Genomic DNA, 18,646 nt, shown 5'->3' on the forward strand with positions numbered 1-18,646 from the left:
CAAATATCCCGGCCCTGCAGACTATTTCTGGGGACATTGTCCCCTCGGTGACGCCAGGGCTTGCTTTGCCAGCTGTCACCCCCAGCCCAAATTCCCATTGCATTAATATCCATGCAGTGCCTCTGGATGGGGATTTGATTTCAGCTGGCTCCCCGGAGTAGAAAGAGTTAAAAATAGCAAATCCACCACCCCTCATTCCCTGGCTCTGACGCAGTCTCCCAGGTTGGAGTCACAATGCCGACAGGAATAGGGTTTAAAATAAAACAAGGGAGTGCTCTGCACTCTGCAAAGGGAGAAAAGACCTGGAGGAGCCCCTGGTTTTATAAAGCAGGCAGGAGTTTGTCTGCCTGGCAGGTAAATGATGCTGGGTGTTATAAATGAATACTCCAATTTAATAATTAAGGAAATTTATTAAATTATCAAAAGTATAAATTTGGAAAAAGCCACAAGTGTTTTTGGCTCTGAGCGAGGCAGTCAGGGTTGGGGATACCCAGGATTTGGCCTCTATCACACCAAAGTCCCTGTGGGTCTCCAAATGTCATTTCTGGGGTCTGTTTTATACAGTTTTGGGCTCTGGAAGGGGCCCTTCTTTAGCATATTTTAGCATATTATTGTAGTTTTTTTCTTTCCTGCTGCTGCATTTCCCAGTGGATAATTCCTGGAATTCTGTCAGGTGAAAACTTCCTGGGATAAACTCCCGATGATGCCTATCAAATGCCTCCTGCTGGGGTCTTGTCAGCTGAAAAATCCCTTGAAATATCCATCCCTGGAGCCAGTGTCCTCCTGGTGTTGGAATCTCCATTCTTTATCACTATTACTGCTCGTCGCCCAACACTGGCTTGGTACACATGATGCTGTGGTTTTAATTTCCTTTAGCACAAATTCTTGTATATATAATATAATAATATATCATATAATAATGTATAATATAAAAATATATAATATAATAATGTATATTGTAACATATATCACACTGGGCACACACAGAGATCAGTGGGGGAATTCAGGAGGTTCTCAGCCCCAGGGGAACCAGGGAGGAGGGGGCTCAGAGCACTCTGCTCTGGAGCTCTGCACCTCAGCAGGGCTCAGCAGGGCTGGGCTCAGCCTCCTGGAGGTGCAGACAGGGACAGAGCAGGCAGATCCTTCTCCCAAAAGTGCTCCCAGACTCTGGAAGCAACAGTCTGCTGCAGGGTGGCGAGGTGCCAGCCTGGCTCTGCCTCATCCCACGGGGCTGCTGCTCTGATCTGGCAGAGAAAATCCTAAATCCCCACGTTTCTCCCTCTCTCGGAGGCTGGCCTAGTTTAAAAAAAAAAAAAAAAAAAAAGTCAGCTCCTGGCTTTTCTTTTGTAATATTTTAAATATAGCAGCCTTTATGTCTCTGATGGATGCGCCATATGTTTGGGAAACGGCCCCGAAATGCACCGGGCTGGTGGGTGGAGGTGAAAGGGAAGGAGCATTTCCACACGGGAAGCTGCAAACTCAAAAACACAGCAGCAGCAAACAGCAAATCCCTGCTGCAGCAGCCAGCAATAATCTCCTTTCTGTCCTGCCTGTCCCATGTGAGCAGCAATGAATGTTTCCATTGTGTCACCTCCTGTCCTGGCCACCCTGGCGCTGCCTCCATGGTGCCCAGCAGGACGTGCCACATCTGACAGCTCCTTTGCCTTTTCCCTTCCTCACAAATTCCCTTTGCTGCTTTCTCTTTGGGGTTTTTTTGGGGCTTTTTCAGCTGGACCAGCCGGGGAAGTTGCTGCTGGAGCTGCTGCAGGCTCAGGCTGTCCCACTGCAGATCCCTGGTACCTGTCCTCAGCCCGTCAGGAGCACTCAGCCCTCCCCAGCTTAAAAATGTAAATATTAAATATGGAACCACGTGATGCTTCTGCATTTTACTGGGGGGCCAAGGATCAGGAGAGAAAAATCTTTTGTCTGGAGGTGGATCTGGGTCCCTGGTGCTCCAGCTGGCCCAGAGTGCTGCTGGGGGTGGCATTGGCAGCCAGGGACAGTCCCTGTGTCCCCCCCAGCCAGCACCGTGTCCCAGCCCTGAGCACAGCCCCTGTTCCTCTTTTCTGCAGGAAATCTGGCCCCGGCAAAGGGATGAGCTCAGGCTTTGCAGCTTTTGGCCAGCACCTCCAGTTTGGATTCTCTACTCCACACGTCCCTCAGCTTTAGGAGCCAAGTGCAGCCCCTTGTGTAGACCCCCCAAAACCTGTCCAGCCCAGCTGGAGCTGAAACAGCAGCAATCCTATTTCTGCTATTTCGGAATAGGAAATTCTGAAATTCCCCAGTGGGCTGGGGCTGGGTGCAGCCTGAGGCAAGGCCACCCCTCCCTCTGCCTGCCTGCCTGGGGCTCCCCCCTTGGCACCATCAGGAACCAAATCCAGGGCAGGGCATGGAAAACCAAATCCAGGGGGCTGTGTCCCTCCAGACCACCCTGCAGGGGAATTCCTGGGACACAGGGGAGCTGCTGGGATTCATTGGAATTTCTGTGATACAGAGGAATTCCTGGGATACAGGCAAATTCTTGGGATGCTGTAGAATTCCTGGGATGCAGGGGAATTCCTGGGATTTAGAGGAATTCCTGGGATACAGTGGAACTCTTGGGATACAGGGGAATTCCTGGGATACAGGGGAATTCCTGGGATTCAGTGAAGTTCCTGAGACACAGTGGAGCTCTCAGGATGCAGTGGAACTCCTGGGATACATTGGAATTCCCGGGATGCACTGGAATTCCCGGGATTTAGAGGAGCTCCTGGGACGTAGTGGAACTCCAGGGATGCAGTGGAATTCCTGGGATGCAGTAGAATTCCCTGGCCCTGCCCAGCCCAGGTGCAGCTCTCAGCTGGGCAGGCTCCCAACTTTTCCCTCTTTTTCTTGGGGAACCTGGGAAGATGCCAGCTGCACCCAGTGCTTCCATCCGATCCCAGATCCCCCAGGACACCCGAGGTGCTGCTGGGATGGGGCTGGGGGCTCCTGCGGGCAGGAGGTGCCGGCCCTGAGCCCCAGGGAGGGTTTGGGTGTCCCTGGCACATTCCAGCCCTGCCTGTGTGGGAAGTAAACATCCTGCAGCAGCAGGGGCAGCTCTGCAGCCAGGTCAGCCTGGGAGACAATCACAGCTTCCTCCACACTCGTTTGGAGAATAATTTCCACAAACGCAGCCAGCAGCAAATTCTGCTGTGCAGGCAGGGCCCTGGCTTTAATTTTTGGGGTTTTTTTGTTTGTTTGTTTTTTTTTTTAATTTTGTTTCGTTTTCGGTTTTTTGGGGGGTTTTTTCGGTTTTTTGGGGTTTTTTTTGGTTGTGGTTTTTTTTTTTTTTTGTGGGTTTTTTTTGGTGGTTGTTGGTTGGTTGGTTTTTTTGGTTTTGTTTGGGTTTTTTGGGGTTTTGTTTTGGGGGTTGTGGGTGGTTTTTTGTGTTTTTCTTTGGGATTTTTTTTTGTTTGTTTTTTGTTTGGTTTTTGGTTTTGATTTGGTTTGGTTTTTTAGGTTTTTGGTTTGGTTTGGTTTTATTTTCCTTCTCTCCCCTTGCTTTTTCTCCTTGGTCTCCTCCCCTCCTTTGTCTCCTCTGGGTGTCTCTGACCTCCCTGCTGTCAGTTTGTGCAGCGTGTCCCCGTGTCACCCCGCTCCCACCCTGGCACAGTGTGCTGCCCTGCCCTCACCAGGCCCTGGCACCTTTCTGGGCACCTGTGGCATCCATCCACGCTCCCTGCAGCCCTGCTCCAGCTCCCAGGGCAGGGCGTTCCTCCCTCCCTGGCGTGGAGGCAGCGCTGGCCCAGCCTCGCGTGCCCTCTGCCATGGTGGCACTGCCACTCCAGCTCCCTGGTGCCACCCTCACCGCACCCAGGGCTCCTCTGTGTCCCGTGTCCCACCCAGGGAGTGGCAGCAGCGGGGGCCAAGGGGCCACTGTGGGCCAGGTGGGGGCAATAATTGGTGCTGATCTAATTAGGGAAGCCTAGGGCTGGATTAGGAGCTGTGACAGGGGAGGGGTTTTAGCTGTAAGCCACAGATGGCTTTGCCTGGGAGCCAGGAGAGGCTGGCATGGGCTGGAGGGGCTCTAATCCTGCCTGGAACACGCTCTGAGCTGACTGGCAGGTTTGGGAGCAGCCCAGGGGCTGCTCTGGGTGCCCCCAGTGCCCCCAGGCACTGTCCCAGCCTCAGGGGTTCAGTGCCAGCAGAGGAGGAGCAGCTGGAGCTGCTGCAGGCTCAGGCTGTCCCACTGCAGATCCCTGGTGCCTGTCCTCAGCCCGTCAGGAGCACTCAAAATCAAAATTAATCAAAATTAATCTCAAAATCCCACCACCCACAAGCCATTGAAGCTGCCACTAAGTACTTCCTAACCCCAGCAGCTGCTTGTGCCCTTGTCCTGCTCTCCAGCATGAGCAATGCATGACACACTGGAACAGTGAGATATTTCCCAGCTCACCCACCCAACATCCTGCCTGATCCTAACTTCAGCAATTGCAGTAAAAGTAGGACTGGTGCCCTTCCACTTCTGATTCCCAGAAGTACTCCAAGGCTCTCCCCTCACTCCCGGCCTCCTCCTATCCACTGTCAGCCCTCCCCAGCTTAAAAATGTAAAGATTAAATAAGGAGCCACGTGATGCTTCTGCATTTCACTGGGGGGAAGGATCAGCAGAGAAAAATCTTTTGTCCAGAGGTAAATCTGGCATTTTCTCCTTGGTGGAAATGGATTTTATCTGTGGGAGCTCCATGGAAGCAGTGCCTGAGCACTGAGATGGCCGTGCAGGGCTCAGTTCACCTCCAGAGCTGACCCTCACTGCTTCCTGGGCTCTTCCTTTGTCTCAGGAGGGTTTGGCTGAGCCTTTCCTGGGTCTCTGTGCTGCTGGGCCCTTCCTTTATCTCAGGAGGGTTTGGTTGAGCTTTTCCTGTGTCACTCACCCAGCTCTGTGCTGCTGTCCCCTCCTCACAGGGACCTGGCCTGGACTCTGAGGTGTTTTCCAGCCTGGTTAATTGGGGTTTGTGTCTGGGGCAGGCACATTCTGGGCTCAGGGCAGCCCCAGAGGGCAGAGCCCAGGCTCTCCCTGCCTGCTGAAGGAGCAGCATCACTGCCTGCCAGCCCATCCTGCCCTTCCTTCCCAGGGCCAAGCCCTGGCCAGGGCAGCACAGCAGGCAGGAGCCTCTGGCCCTGCTGCTGATGAGAAAAAGCCACATCCCATGGCCCTGGAGCTCCCAGCCTTCCTCCCCAGCACCCCTGGGACACAGCTCAGCTCTGCCTGAGGGGAAATCCTCACCCTGGGGTCCCAGGAGCAGGGAAGAGACGAGGATCTGACTCCCCGTTTCAGAAGGCTGATTTATTATTTTATTAGATATATTAGATTAAAACTATACTAAAAGAATAGAAGAAAGGATTTCATCAGAAGGCTTGAAGGAAAGGAAAAGAAATGGAATGATAATAAAATCTTGTGACTGACCAGAGAGTCTGAGACAGCTGGACTGTGATTGGCCATTAATTAGAAACAACCACATGAGACCAATCACAGATGCACCATTTGCAATCTACAGCAGCAGATAATCATTGTTTGCATTTCATTTCTGAGGCCTCTCAGCTTCTCAGGAGAAAAATCCTGGCAAAGGGATTGTTCAGAAAATATCATGGCTACAGAGCCAGCCAGGTCCCCTGCAGGGGATTGGGGTGCAGGGTCCTGCAGTGGAGCAGTGTTGGGGGTCAGGATGGATGGAGAGCAGAGATCTCTGCAGCCAGGGCTGGAACTTGGGGTTCATTGCAAAGGGCCTGGGTGCAGGGCCCTGCTGGGAGCTGCCAGGCACAGCTGGAGCAGGGCTGAGAGAGAGAGAGAGAGAGAGGTAAAGAGAGAGAAGGCAAGAGTGTGGTAAAGAGAGAATGAGAGAGTAAAAGAGAGGATCAGAGGGCGAGGTTCCCGTTACAATACAATAAATCTTCTTCTGGTCTTGGAACTTGCAGGTTATTGCAAAGGGCCCAGCTTGGAGCTGCCAGCCCCAGCTCAGAGCAGGACTGAGAGAAGAGAGGGGCAGAGAGGATGAGAGAAAGAGGGGAAGAGAGCGAGGTTCCCATTACAATACCATAAATCATCTCCTGTGTTGAATATTCTGATTCTCTCTAACCAATCTAGTCCAAGATACAAATCCTGCAGCATTTACATGCAGCCTATAAGAATCATTACATTACCACACTGGGTTACATTTTAAACCCTACAAACTCCTCTTTGGGCCCCTTCTGCCAAGCTGGCAGGGTCTGCTCTGCCCCTTGGGCCTGTCTGCAAGCAGAGGGTGTTGTTCCATCAAAAGGGGATCACCTTCAGCTGGCCACACCCCAGGGCAGGATCCATCCCATGGTGACACCCACAGCTCCCTGCACACCCCAGGGCAGGATCCATCCCACGGTGACACCCACAGCTCCCTGCACACCCCAGGGGCTGGATCCATCCCATGGTGACACCCACAGCTCCCTGCACACCCCAGGGCTGGATCCATCCCATGGTGACACCCACAGCTCCCTGCACACCCCAGGGCTGGATCCATCCCACGGTGACACCCACAGCTCCCTGCACACCCCAGGGCTGGATCCATCCCATGGTGACACCCACAGCTCCCTGCACACCCCAGGGCTGGATCCATCCCATGGTGACACCCACACATCCCTGAACATTGCAGGGGCTGGATCCATCCCACGGTGACACCCACAGCTCCCTGCACACCCCAGGGCTGGATCCATCCCATGGTGACACCCACAGCTCCCTGCACACCCCAGGGCTGGATCCATCTCTTTGCTGCAGGTGCCAGCTCTCAGTCCCTGCACCCACCAAACTCAGTTTCCCATGGTGGCCCTGCCCCTCCTTATTAATCTCAGGGTGAATGCTTTGCTTTGCCACAGTCCCCTTCACTTGTGGCTCTCCCAGCATTGTGTGATTGTTAATTACTGTTAATTAAGCCAGGCATGCCCATCTTCCTGTGGAGATGCTGTGTTACAAGCATGCTGGCAGCAGGGCTGGGTGGGAATTTCCAGTTCCCTGTGGATAATGATCCAAACCCCACCTGGAGCAGCTCATCCCTGATCGACCTTCCTGGAGGGCCAATGGGCTGGAAGAGGGAAATTGGTGGGAAAGGAGCATCACCTGCTCTGGTCCCTGTAAAGAAGGAGGGATGGATCTTTAAAGATGCCTCTGGGTGCTCAGGGGAAGCTGTTCCTGGTTTGCTGTTGCTCGGGTGTGTGGGGCTGTGGGGTTTGGGGCTGCCTGGGGGGACCCAAGCTGCTGCAGGAGCTGGTTCTGAGCTTGTTGTGCCCTGCTATTTGTGTTGGAGCTGAGCAGTAACGCCTCCAAATGGAAATGATCCCCTGTTATCCTTCCACTCCTGAAGTGCTCAGAGTGTTCCAGAGGTTCAGCATTTCCCCATCCTGCTGGAGGCTGGACAGGGGCAGGAAGAGCTCAGGAAACCAAACAAGGTCCTTGACCCTCCTGAAGCCAAGGAGGGCATTGCAGAGGGGAGCTGCAGACTGTGAGCTCAGAGCAGCCCTTGGGCAGGGTCCCTGTGCCCTGCTAGGGCTGTTTGGGGGCTGTCCCCTGCCCAGGTCACCAATGGGCTGTCCCCTGTGCATTGGGGGTTGTTTGGGGGCTGTCCCTGTGCATTGGGGCTGTCCCCTGTGCATTGGGGGTGTCTGGGGGCTGTCCCCTGTGCATTGGGGGTGTCCCCTGTGCATTGGGGGTGTCCCCTGTGCATTGGGGCTGTCCCCTGTGCATTGGGGGTGTCTGGGGGCTGTCCCCTGTGCATTGGGGGTGTCCCCTGTGCATTGGGGGTTGTTTGGGGGCCGTCCCCTGTGCATTGGGGGTGTCCCCTGTGCATTGGGGGTGTCTGGGGGCTGTCCCCTGCCCAGCTCCCCCCCTGGCTGGGCACTGGCACCGCTGCCTGACCCCAGGGCAGCAATCCCTGACCGGAGGTGCCACCGTAATCCGGATCACTGGCAAATCTGCCCAGTGCCCACGCAGCCCTGTGGCACTCCCTGCCTGGCTGTACCCAGAGCCCACCGGGACACGGGCACAGCCCCACAGGAGCCCTGCCCTGGGCATGTTTTGCACTGAGAGTGCAGCACAAACCCAGGAATTGTTGGCACGAGCCAGCTCTGAGCAGAGTGGGGGCAGATTCTGGCATTCCTTGGGCAGCTCCCACCCCCTCTGCAGGGCTGCTGTGTCCCAGCCTGCGAGGCCACTAATGCTATTTACATTATTAGGGGATTATTTGGTGTAATGAGCTTTGCCCCGCTCAGCTGGGGCTGTGTAATGCTTCCTGCACGGGGCCACCAGGCGGGCAGCTGCTGCCTGCACACAATGCCCCAATGTTCCTGGACACAATTCCAGCCTGGCCTGGGCCTTCAGCACAAACCAGGGAGCTTTGGGCAGAGCAGGAGGGTGAGGGTGCCCTGAGCTGGGTCCTGACCCGTCCCCACGGGCACAGCCAGCAGTGATGGCTCAGAGCCAGCTCTGGAGCACAGCTAAAAGCATCTTTGCCATCCTCAGCTCCTCTCCATCAGAGCAGCGAGGGTTTGGGATGTGTTGCTATGGACACCAGGAAGTTTTCCCTGGAGACCAGGAGCCTGCACCAAGTGATGCCTGTGTGTTCCAACACATTATTATTATTATTATTATTATTATTATTATTATTATTATTATTATTATTATTATTATTATTATTATTATTATTATATCACAGAATATCTAGGTTGGAAGAGACCTTTTAAGATCATCGAGTCTGACCCATGTTCTAACACCTCAACCAGATCATGGCACCAAGTGCCACATCCAGGCTTTTGTTAAACACATCAAGGGATGGTGACTCCACCACCTCCCTGGGTAGATGATTCCAGTATTTGACCACTCTTTCTGTGAAAAACTTCCTCCTCAATTCCAGCCTGTATCTCCCTTGGTGCAGCTTGAGACTGTGTCCTCTTGTTCTGTCTGTTGTTGGCTGGAGAAAGAGACCGACCCCAGCTCACCACAGGCACCCTTCAGGACGCTGAAGAGAGTGATAAGGTCACCTCTGAGTCTATTATTATTATTATTATTATTATTATTATTATTATTATTATTATTATTATTATTATTATTATTATTATTATTATTATTATTTTGGTCTCCCTCCCTTCTTTGTTGTGAATGTTTCAGTGTGGATGAATTATGAATTCCTGGCTTCCCCCCCTGCCTCTGTCCTGCTTTCCTCTCCAGCTTTGTGGATTTCCATGGCTGTGTCCCAGGGCTTGGCTCGTTCTGGGCCAGGGTGTGAGCTGTGGGTGCGTGGGAGGAAGGCTCAGCTCTGTAACTCTTGCTCTGCTGGACACCCCTGCACACAACATCCCTGATTTATTCCAGCTTTAGGAAATCCTCTTGGTCCCCTCAGGCAGCTGCAGAGCCCCTGGGCACCCATTACAGCAGCAACCATCACAGGAGGTGCTGGATCCCTGCTCCCAGGGCTGCTGGCTCTTGGTGGGGGTTCCCTGCTCCCTTCCTTTTATTTGGGACCTCAGAGAGATTCAAGTCTAGACTAATTGGTCTCTGCTGGGCTGGCTCCAGGCCTTGTCCCTCCTCTGCTGGCACTTGGTGTCCTTCAGTGCCTCGGGTGCCTCTGAGAGCTCTGGGCTCGCAGGGAAGGGAAATCCCAGCAGCTCCTGGATGTCAAGGCTGGGTCTGAGCTGTGCAGGAGGCGCTGGGAGCTCCCTCACAGCCCATTCCCAGCAGCTCCTGGACATCAAGGCTGGGTCTGAGCTGTGCAGGAGGCGCTGGGAGCTCCCTCACAGCCCATTCCCAGCAGCTCCTGGACATCAAGGCTGGGTCTGAGCTGTGCAGGAGGCACTGGGAGCTCCCTCACAGCCCATTCCCAGCAGCTCCTGGACACCAAAGCTGGGTCTGAGCTGTGCAGGAGGCACTGGGAGCTCCCTCACAGCCCATTCCCAGCAGCTCCAGGATGCCAAGGCTGGGTCTGAGCTGTGCAGGAGGTGCTGGGGGCTCCCTCACAGCCCATTCCCAGCAGCTCCAGGGATGCAGCTCTGCTCCAGGGGGTTCAGCCCCTGTGGCCCTGGGCCTTTGGCACAGGGAATGGGATTTTACTGTGCCACAGTCTCAATGTCATTTTGACTTCTCTTGCTCGGCTTTTGAAGCTGATAATGGGCTGTTTCTGTTCCCTGTCACTTGATCTGCCCCTGGGTGAGCGAGGAGCCTCTGATGAGTGATCTCCTCTGTCCTGTGCCCTTTCTCCCTGCTCTGGAGGGACTTCACAAGCTGCCTTTCAATCAGCTGCTTCTCCTGTTCCTGGGAATGCAGTTCAGCCCTGGGTCAGAGAAGCTCTGGCCCATTGAAATCCTCCTTTTTGCTGCTTGACCTGCCCAGATTGCGACTCCCTGTCGGAAATCTTACAGCAAATAAATCCTGTGGTGCTTGGCGTGGTGTCAGCCTGGCTGGAGCTCCTGCCCAGCCCAGGCACTCCTGGGAGGGGCAGGGAGAGCAGGAATTGCTCTGTTTGCTCCATGTGTTTGGGAATTGCCTTCAGACAGCAGGAGGGTTTCATCTGGAGCGTGGGGTGAGGCTGCTGGGCATCCCCTGTGCGTGTCCCAGAGGGGTGAGGAGTGGAGGTGAAGCCCAGCACTGCCTGCAGCAGGAGGAATTCAGCTCCTGCCCTGCCCTCCCTGCAGCCCCCAGAACCTCCCTGCTCTGAAGGGATTCACAGAATCACAGAATTTCTAGGTTGGAAGAGACCTTTAAGATCATCGAGTCCAACCCATGTTCTAACACCTCAACCAGATCATGGCACCAAGTGCCACATCCAGGCTTTGTTAAACACATCGAGGGATGGTGACTCCACCACCTCCCTGGGTAGATGATTCCAGTATTTGACCACTCTTTCTGTGAAAAACTTCCTCCTTAATTCTAGCCTGTACCTCCCTTGGCACAGCTTGAGACTGTGTCCTCTTGTTCTGTCTGTTGTTTCCTGGAGAAAGAGACCGACCCCAGCTCAGCACAGGCACCCTTCAGGAAGCTGAAGAGAGTGATAAGGTCACCTCTGAGTCTCCTTTTCTCCTTGAGTGGGGCTGGGCTGCTCTCCTTGCTGAGGAGGTCACAGCCCCACCAGGGCCAGGCACTCCATTGCTGTGGTGTTTGAAAGCTCCTTGGCCAATCCCTCCTTCCTCCAGATCCTCAGCAAACAAGAAGCTCCAAAACCCCGACAGTTCCTTCCTGAGCTGCTGCCAGCTCAGAGCTTGCTCAGGATCAGCACCAGCAGGGCTGGCACAGCAGTGCCCTGTGCACCTGCTCTGGGGACAGGAGAGCACTGGGCAGCCCTGGGGTGATGCTGTCACCTGGCTGTCCATGCAGGGACAGGGTGCCCTGCACAGAGTTTGGCACTGCAGGCCCGTGAGCCTCTTTTGTGGGCAGGGAAATCCCAAATAAATCCAGAGAGGGCTGGGCTCCCATCTCAGAGTCACTGTCTGGTGTTTGTGGGGTTCCCAGGTGAAGGAAATGATGAATCTGACTCCGTGTTCTTAGGAGGCTAATTTATTATTTTATAATCTATATTATATTAAAGAATACCATACTAAACTATACTAAAGAATACAGGAAGGGTACAGACAGAAGGCTAAAAGATAATAATGAAAAACTCGTGACTCGTTCCAGAGTCCTGACACAGCCTGACTGTGACTGGTCCTTAAATTAAAACAATTCACATGAAACCAATGAAACAATCACCTGTGGGTAAACAATGTCCAAACACATTCCAAAGCAGCAAAACACAGGAGAAGCAAATCAGATAATTACTGTTTTCATTTTTCTCTGAGGTTTCCCAGTTTCCCAGGAAAAAATCCAGGTGAAGGGATTTTTCAGAAAATGTGATGGTGACACCATTGGGGTGCTGTCCCTCAGTGCTGGCCCTGTCCCAGCCAGGCCTGAGCTCAGTGCAGTGACACCCGGCCATGTCCCACATCCTAACAGAGCCTTCCCCTCTCTCCTCCTGCTCTCCCCCGTTGCTGCCAGCAGTTCCCTACCAGCAGAACCCCTACAGCCCTGGGAGCAGCTCCTCTGCCATCCAGTGCTACCGCTGTGGGGACACCTGCAAGGGCGAGGTCGTGCGCGTGCAGAGCAACCACTTCCACATCCGCTGCTTCACCTGCCAAGGTAGGACCAGGGCCCCCAAAAAGCTCCTGGCTGGGCTGTCCCACAGCCCTGGGGACAGGGGTGGCAGCTGCAGGGGGAGGTGGTGTGGCACATCTGCTTCCCTGAGTGATGCCAGCGCCAGTGACACCTCCGGGTGTCCAGTGTCACCTCCCTGGAGCAGCCTGCAGGTCCCAAACGTGCCCATCTGTGTCTGGGGGGGGCCACTGTGTCCTTCAGCTGCTCCCAAAGCGGGAGGAGGAGCAGGGGGAGGAGGCACTGCCAGCCTGGCTGAGAGGTGGGGAGATGCCCAGAGCAGCTCTGACAGAGCTGGGGCTGGGTGACACAGCCCTGTGACAGCCCTGTCACACCCCTGTGACAGCCCTGTGACACCCCTGTGACATTCCTGCCACCTGCCCATGGATGCAGCTGGGCCCCGGTGCCCCCAGGGCGGGCAGGAGCGCAGCAGGGAGGTTCTTTGGATGCTCCTGAGCTGCAGGGCTGTAAAGCTCGTGGTGCAGAGCTGCTGCTGCTGCTGCTCAGCTCCTTTATGGGAGCAGCTGCTCTCAACCAGCTCCTGCAGGCTGTAAAATTCCCCATTGCAGGGCTCTTTAAAGGCCTCTTCCAAGCTGCCTGTGCTAAGCATGATCCCCATCCCCCTGGCCACCCTCTGCTCCTTGCCAGAACAGAGGGGTTGGCTGCAGGTGACACTGCCCAGGCTGTCCCCGCCCTGCTGCAGCCCTGTCCCCCGTGGTGGGGAGCAGCCCCAGGTTTTTGGGAGGGGGGATCTGTCCTGGGATGCCCTCAGGGCTGACTTGCACCTGCAGGGCCCTGTGCTGAGCTCGCTGCCCTTCCCCAGCCCGGCCTGGAGGCTCCAGCAGGAGCTGAGCATCATCCAGACAAAGCTCAGACAGCTTCAAAGGGAGCAGGAGCCAGCAGGGAGAGCCTGGCAGAGCTCACTGCCTGATTTCCAAGTGAAAGGGAATAAATAATGAGAGGAAATCCTCCTGTCTCACCTTCCCTCGCAGCTCTCACCTCCTGCCACCTCCGGCTGGCTCCAGCCCCGCTGAGCTGGCACAGGAGCGAGCCATGGGATGGGCTGTTCCACAGCAAGCAGGGCACACAGCAGCCTCATTTCACCTTGCATGTGCTTCCTGATGCTGTCCCTGCATTGCTGGCCTGTCCCTCGTTGCTGACAGGGTGTTAGGGAGACCCAAATTCCCCTGCTGGGTACCCCAGCTGTGACCGTGTTCACAGGGGTCTGAGCATGAGGGAAGAGATGAGGATCTGACTCCATGTTTCAGAAGGCTGATTTATTATTTTATGATGTTTATTATATTAAAACTATACTAAAAGAATAGAAGAAAGGATTTAATCAGAAGGCTGGCTAAGAATAGAATAGCAAAGAATGATAACAAAGGCTCTGTCTGGGACTCTCTGTCCGAGCCAGCTGGACTGTGATTGGCCATTAATTAAAAACATCTAACCTGAGCTAATCCCAGATCCACCTGTTGCATTCCACAGCAGCAGATAATCAATGTTTACATTTTGTTCTTGGAGCCTCTCAGCTTCTCAGGAGGAAAAATCTTAAAGAAAGGATTTTTCATCACAGAATGCCTGTGACACCCAGCCCCAGGGAGCAGCTGGGCCAGGGGAGGCTGCACAGGGCAGGAGCTGCTCCCTGTGCCTGCAGCAGCTCCAGCTGTCCCCTGCCACCCAGGGACAGGACGGAGGGGGCTGAGGGACAAGCCCAGACCAAGGTGGGCTGTGCCAGCGGGTGCCCAGTCGCTCTGAGGTGCCCTCCCCACGCTGTCACCTTGCAGGACGGGCTGGGCATGGTGCCCACCCCGTGCCACCCCAGTGCCAGGCTCTGCTGCTCTGCAGGTCCCTCTGGCTGGAGAGGCCGTGGGAGGGAGGGAGGGAGATGATGCTGAGGCCAGGGCTGGCCACGTCTGCTCGGATTCCTGTGATGGGCTGTGCACCACCCACACTTCCCACAGCAGGGAGGAAGCCAGCAGGGCTGGACACATGGAAAAACGAGCAGGGAGAGCTCCGAGTGTTCCCAGGAGCTGCTCCCATCAGGGCAGGGCTCCATGGAACTGCAGGTGGCTCAGCACGGAGGTGGCAGGGACAACGCCCCTCCCCAGCTGTCCCGGGGCGCTCCCAGCCCTGTCCTCATCTTCCTCACCCCACGGAGGGGCTGACCCCGGGCAGGGCAGCCCAGGGAGGGGATGCCCAGGCTGTGCCCACGTCCGTGCGTGCTGCAGGAGCGCTGCAGTGCAGGGGCTTCCTGCCGGCTCTGGGATCCCTGCGGGAGCGGCCCCATCCCGCAGCCCGACACTGACATCTGCTGGGAGAGCCCAGAGCTCGGCTGGCCAGGGAAACCCTGGGAGATACCTGCAGGAGGAGATGGGAAACCCTGGGAGATGCCTGCAGGAGGAGATGGGAAACCCTGGGAGATGCCTGCAGGAGGAGATGGGAAACCCTCGGAGATACCTGCAGGAGGAGATGGGAAACCCTGGGAGATGCCTGCAGGAGGAGATGGGAAACCCTCGGAGATACCTGCAGGAGGAGATGGGAAACCCTCAGAGATAGATGCCTGCAGGAGGAGATGGGAAACCCTCGGAGATACCTGCAGGAGGAGATGGGAAACCCTGGGAGATGCCTGCAGGAGACTGGGGAAACCCTCAGAGATAGATGCCTGCAGGAGGCAAGGGAAAGCCTGGGAGATTGGAAACCCTTGGAGATGCCTGCAGAAGGGAAGGGAAGCCCTTGGAGATGGGAAACCCTTGGAGATGCCTGCAGGAGGCTGGTGAGGGACCTGCCCTGATGGCTGCGTGTCCTCTCCTCAGTGTGTGGCTGTGACCTGGCCCAGTCAGGTTTCTTCTTCAAGAACCAGGAGTACATCTGCACCCAGGACTACCAGCAGCTCTACGGCACCCGCTGTGACAGCTGTGGGGACTTCATCACCGGCGAGGTCATCTCTGCCCTGGGCAGGACCTACCACCCCAAGTGCTTTGTCTGCAGCACCTGCAGGTCAGTGCCAGCTGCTGGCCCCTCTGAGAGGCCCTTGCTGAGCTCCCTGCTGGCCCCGGGGCTCCTGCTGACCCCTCCCCACGTGTCCCTGGCCGCAGGAAGCCGTTCCCCATCGGGGACAAGGTGACGTTCAGCGGGAAGGACTGCGTGTGCCAGAACTGCTCCCAGGCCCTGCTCAGCACCAAGCCCATCAAGATCCACGGGCCCAGCCGTAAGTTGTGCTGTGCTGGGTGCACAGAGAGGGGCCACGTGTCCCTGCAGGGGTGACAGGGCAGGTTTGGGGTGACAGGACAGGTTTGGGGTCCCCCTGCAGCCCTGCAGAGCCAGGGTGTCACCGAGGGTTGGGAGGAGGGACAGGGCAGTCCTGCAGCTCCACCCAGGATTGCAGCTGGTTTTGGGAACTGCCCTGGCCTGTTGGTGACCTGGGCAGGTGCCACCACCCTGGCAGAGCTCATGGGGGGTTCTGGAGCTGGGTTTGCTCCAAGTCAGTTGCCTTGTGTCCAAGTGGCTGCCCTGGGAACGCCCCTGGGGCTGTCACAGCACTGGTGTTCCTTGCTGGCTCTGCAAGCACTGAAAGGGTTTTTCTGCTCATCCCCTTGCCCTGGTGAATCCCAGAGATCCCCTAAAAGTCAGCTGGAGTGATGGACAAGCTCCTTAGGGTGGGTTTGGCCTTGCTTTTGACCCCAGGTTGGGAGGGCCTTCCCTTCCTGCCCTGGAGCTCAGTGCCTGACACAGTCCTGCAGCCAGGACTGGGTGTCACCGTGCTCCTTGTCACCCAGTCACCACGGTGGTGGCAGGGTTGGTGCTGATGGACGCCCTGTGAGCCCCCTAAGCTGCCTCCCTTCCCCAGCCCTCAATGGAGGGGACATGGCAGGGTTGGACTGAGCCAAAGGACAGGAATTCCCTCATCTTCAGGCCAGGCCCTGCCTCCCTCCCTCCTTCCTCTCCCTCCCCATCCCCTTCCCAGTGCTGCAGTGGGGTTACCTGAGGACACCACGCCTTGGGGTTACCTGGGGACACCCTGCCCTACTCACAGCAGCTGCAGGCACACGGAGCCTGTCCCTCCCTGGCGGCCCCAGTGGCCCTGGCAGTGCCACCAGCAGAGTGGCAAGGAGCTGTGCTGCATTCCACAGGGAAGGCATCCCCAGGAGCAGCATGAGAAGCCTCTCCCTGCAGCCCCAGCCCTGCAGGACCCGAAGGAGGGAGCAGATCCTGCTTTTGTGCAGGGCTCAGAAATCTTCGAGGCAGGGATTTGGGACAGAGCGGGCTGGGCTGGGCTGGGCTGGGCTGGGCTGGGCTGGGCTGGCTGCTCCTGCTTCCCCCATGGCAGGGACAGGGTTAAACAAAACCCCCTCCAGGCAGCCCTGGAGCCCAGGGGAGGGGAGGACAAGGAGGAATCAAGGTCAGGGCTCCAGGCCCGTGTGCTTCCTGCTGGGAGCCAGGGGAGGAAGGGAAGGGAGGCCGGAGCAGGGCCGGACAGCACAGCCCTTCCTCTGCCGGACACTTCCACCCTTGGGCACCTGCCAGCCCAGCAGGGCCCTCCCACAGCCCAGCACAGAATGAAACTGGCTGGAAAAAACCCTTGAGGTCATCGAGTGCAAGCTGTGACCCAGCAGCTACTCCTCAGCTCAACGCTGGCACTGGGTGCCAGGTCCAGGCTCTGAAACCCAGCAGGGACGGTGACCCAGCCCCTCCCTGCGCCATTCCAGTGCCCGTCACTGCTTCAGATAAGAGTTTGTTCCTGAGGCCCAGCTGGCCTGGCTCAGACTGGGCACCCCGAGGGAAGCCCAGGGCTGTGGCTGGGTGCCAGAGGTACCTCAGGTCCCAAATTTCCTGTGCTGGGGACAAGCAGAGGTGACAGATTGCCACGGCGAAATGATCCCCACGAGGCTGCCTCAGGAGCAGGGTGTTTGTAACAGCATTGTGGTATTTTCAGGCTTCCCCAGACGGAGGAAGAAGGAATGAATCTGACTCCATGTTCTTAGCAGACTAATTTATTATTTTATGATCTATATTATATAAAAGAATACTATAATAAACTATACCAAAGAATAGAGAAGGGATACAGACAGAAGGCTTAGAGATACTAATGAAAACTCGTGACGCCTTCCAGAGTCCTGACACAGCTGGACAAGCAAAACACAGGAGAAGCTAATCAGATAATTCTTGTTTTCATTTTTCTCTGAGGCTTCTCAGCTTCCCAGGAGAAAATCCTGGGCAAAGAGATTTTTCAGAAAATGTGACAGTGACACAGCATCATCCCTGGCTCATCCTCCGGGGCAGGGCTTTCCTCTGGGGGTGAGGGCACTGCCAGGGCTGTCCCACAGCAGCTGGGGATGTCCCTGCTGTGCCCACGTCCCCTCCTGTCCCCCCAGACTGCGCTGGCTGCAAGGAGGAGATCAAGCAGGGCCAGTCCCTGCTGGCCCTGGAGAAGCAGTGGCACGTCAGCTGCTTCAAGTGCCAAACGTGCGGGGTCATCCTCACGGGCGAGTACATCAGCAAGTGAGTGCCACCTCGGGGCTGGGGCAGGCAGGGGCTGGCCTGGCACTCACCTGGCACTCACTGGCACCCACCCCTCTGTGCCTCTCCCCAGGGATGGCATCCCCTACTGCGAGTCCGACTACCACGCGCAGTTCGGCATCAAGTGCGAGACCTGCGACCGCTACATCAGCGGCCGCGTGCTGGAGGTGAGTGCCTGGTCCTGCACGAGGGTGCCCTGCTGCTCTGGGACCCCCGGCTTGGCTTGGTGTGGGAGGTTTCCAGGAGAGCAGAAGGTCCTGCAGGTTTCCAGTGGGGATGAAGCCCTCTCTGGTTTCTCCATGGGGCACGGAGGCCTCCAGGGCCACCCCAGTTTGCTTCACCTGCTCGCTGTGGGCAGCAGTGAGGGTGGCAGGGTCACTCAGGGACAGGGGACAGGGCCAGCTCAGCGTGTCCTGCCTGGCTCAGGGCTCCTCTCTGCTCTCCTCGCAGGCAGGAGGGAAGCACTACCACCCCACCTGTGCCAGATGTGTGCGCTGCCACCAGATGTTCACAGAGGGAGAGGAGATGTACCTGACAGGTAAAGTGTGACAGCAGGGCTGGGGGGCTGTGGGGTTTGGGTCCTCCTGGCACCTCCTGGCCAGGCCCTGGCCTCCTGACAAGGGTCTGTCTGTGTGTGTGCAGTGCCAGGGATCCCCCTCCCACTGCTCTCCAGCTGCTGTGTCAGAAACCCCTGCTCTCCATGAGCCCTGCCCCTGAGCTGGGAACTCCTCCTCTCCCTGCACACCTGGGCACAGCCCAATCTCTGCTCACTGAGCCCAAAGGATGGGGGTGTTGTGGTGTCCCCAGCTCGGTGTCACCTGGTTTAACCAGCAGCAACTGGTTGGGCCACCCCAAATGTCCCAGCTGAGGTCTGGCCCTGCCTTGCTCCATTCCTGATCACAGACACTCAGTCCCCGCTGCCCTGCACGTTCCTGTGGCACTGCTGGAGGTGGCAGGGACGTGGCAGG

The 18,646-nt window shown here is 56.4% G+C and overlaps 1 protein-coding gene across 6 annotated transcripts in view; it reads left to right on the top strand.

The window, feature by feature from the left end:
- Window positions 1–18,646, top strand: part of ABLIM3 (actin binding LIM protein family member 3) — a 46,770-nt gene that overhangs the window by 17,200 nt on the left and 10,924 nt on the right. For all 6 annotated transcript variants that reach the window (XR_008508641.1, XR_008508639.1, XR_008508640.1 and 3 more), the window contains exons 2-7: window positions 12,009–12,146; window positions 14,975–15,158; window positions 15,257–15,369; window positions 17,534–17,660; window positions 17,752–17,845; window positions 18,129–18,216. Coding sequence is in view for 1 of the 6 variants with exons in the window: in XM_054516452.1 (XP_054372427.1) it covers window positions 12,009–12,146; window positions 14,975–15,158; window positions 15,257–15,369; window positions 17,534–17,660; window positions 17,752–17,845; window positions 18,129–18,216 (744 nt within the window). In the remaining 5 variants the exon portion in view is untranslated. The remainder of the gene's footprint in view (window positions 1–12,008; window positions 12,147–14,974; window positions 15,159–15,256; window positions 15,370–17,533; window positions 17,661–17,751; window positions 17,846–18,128; window positions 18,217–18,646) is intronic.

This window comes from Molothrus ater, chromosome 15 (assembly GCF_012460135.2).
Source record: "Molothrus ater isolate BHLD 08-10-18 breed brown headed cowbird chromosome 15, BPBGC_Mater_1.1, whole genome shotgun sequence".
Taxonomy (NCBI): Eukaryota; Metazoa; Chordata; class Aves; order Passeriformes; family Icteridae; genus Molothrus; species Molothrus ater.